The 2,246-nt window shown below is 40.9% G+C and overlaps 1 protein-coding gene across 1 annotated transcript; it reads right to left on the reverse strand.

Moving 5' to 3' along the window:
• Positions 1 to 1,048: 1,048 nt before the first annotated feature.
• Positions 1,049 to 1,990, reverse strand: LOC144798222 (olfactory receptor 5V1-like). The gene has a single exon (XM_078668971.1). It carries the CDS (start codon positions 1,988 to 1,990, stop codon positions 1,049 to 1,051), a length of 942 nt encoding a protein of 313 aa, XP_078525097.1.
• Between the last annotated feature and the right edge of the window lie 256 nt (positions 1,991 to 2,246).

The following is a 2,246-nucleotide window of genomic DNA, read 5'->3' on the forward strand; positions in this document are numbered from 1 at the left end:
TGTCATGGGATCCTGGCTGTTTCTATTTCTCTCTTCACCTGCAAAATGTCAATCAACTGCCTGAGGGCTTGTTACTTGCTTTAAAGGTAACCCCGCTGCTAGTCTCTTTAAATTTCTTTTTTTCTTTTTTCTTTTTTATTTTCCCTGTCCATCCTGGCTATTCCTCCCTTGGTTTCTTCCTGACTTTTAGAATCTATAATCTGTCATCTGGTCTTTGATGCCTTTTTCTTTTCCTGTTGTTTTATTATTTAGAGGTCTTTGACTAGTTGCGTGGTGACATTGTGGCTTCCGAAAAGAGTCATCCTCACCTCAGGCAGTAGAAAACCCAATTAAAGACAAAATCTCTACACACACACACATCAGCAAAGAACTCTTCAACATCATCAGGGACTTCACCCAACCCACCAGCAAATCGACTGACATTCCCCCCTCGCAAGACCTCTGCAACAAAGTCAGCACCTTCTTCACCAAAAATGAAGGACATCTACGACAACTTCGACGAAGACAACCAACATACGGAACCATAACCAGCCACCCCGACACCCTGGAGCCAATGATTGACAGCTGGACAGCCCTCACCATCAAAGACACACAGAACACGATGAAGTGAATCCACCGCACCCTAATAGGCAGACTCCACGACACAGGTATCCGGGATCTGGATTATGGGTAAGCGTCCAGCCATAAACTCCCTCTACCACAATCCTTCCTCACCCTCCACCTTCCTGCTACTGAGTACTCTGAAGAGTTGTTTTGTTGCTGTGATGGCTACCACTAGTTTCCTGCAGTAGTCTCATCATTTGGATTGATTTACATGAGCACCATTTACATTAGAGACACATTGTTTCTATGTTGTATTTCCAGATGTTTGTATATTATAAGTTTTCTTTTCAGAATGTATAGTTCTGTCTGTTTAGGTATTCAATCTGTTAGAAATTATAGTATTTTCAACTTCAGACAGTTCTTGTTTGACTGCTGGTCTATGAGAACTGTGAATTTATTAAACTATGTTTAACTATCATATCATACCATGATATACCTGTATTTTTCACATAAGCCTAGAAAATACATTCCTTAGTGTTTGCTTTTTAAGAGCTCCTTTCACATCCTTATTTCTTAAACTATAGATGAGAGGGTTTAACATGGAGGTTAAACAAGCATAACAGACAGAAAATATTCTTTGCATGGAGTAACCTGACTTGGGTTGAGCATAGGTAAGAATAGTTGTGCCATACAATAACACCACAGAGACCAAGTGAGAAGCACAAGTGGAGACTGCAGCCCGCCTGCCCTCGGTGGATCGAATCTTCACAATTTTCGAGACAATAAATGTATAAGTGATTAGAATGAGCAGAAAGGGCACCATTAATGTGAAGACACTTGTGAGTCTGGTCACAGTTTCAGTGATGAAAGTGTTCCCGCAAGCCAGCTCCATGAGTGGGGGAATATCACAGAAGAAGTGATTTATTTCATGAGACTCACAGAAGGGTAAGCTGAAGGTCACAGAGGTCAAGCTGAGTGAACTGACTATTGCCATGATCCAGGAACCGGAGGCCAGATAAATGCACATTGACCTGCTCATGATGGCCGTGTAGCGAAGAGGGATGCAGATGGCTACATATCGATCGAGTGACATGACTGCCAGCAGGACACAGTCGGTGATACCAAAGGCAAAGAAGAAGAACATTTGTGCAGCGCATCCCTTGAAGGAGATACGTCTGTCCTTGGACAGTAGCCCAGTCACAGTTTTTGGAATAGTTACATTAGTAATCAATATGTCTACAAGGGAAAGGTTTCTGAGGAAAAAATACATTGGAGTGTGGAGAGCTGGGTCTACTGTGAGTATGACAAAGATCATCAGGTTTCCAATGAGTGTTATCAAGTATATGAGTATGAACGTGACTCCAAGAAGGATCTGCAGACGTGGGGATGCATCCGAGAAGCCCAGCAAAAGGAATCTGCTCTCTTGAGTTGAATTTAATCCAGTCATTGGTTATTAAAATTGATCTTCACAAAGAGAAAGGAAAATATATGAGTATTTAAAAGGCAAATCAGCAGGAAAGAAAATCAATCTAGCTCCTCACCAAAATCATAATATTTTGGCTGTCAAAATCCTTTTAATCATGAAAACCACTTGTTTCAACTACAATAGAGTAAGAAAATATTCTAAAAAGAGTATCTTTGAAGTTGTATGAAGTTCCTTTCCTCTATACATAACTTCCTGAAGGCATTTGCATAGAAAAAGA

The sequence above is a fragment of the Lissotriton helveticus genome, chromosome 12 (genome assembly GCF_964261635.1).
Source record: "Lissotriton helveticus chromosome 12, aLisHel1.1, whole genome shotgun sequence".
NCBI lineage: Eukaryota > Metazoa > Chordata > Amphibia > Caudata > Salamandridae > Lissotriton > Lissotriton helveticus.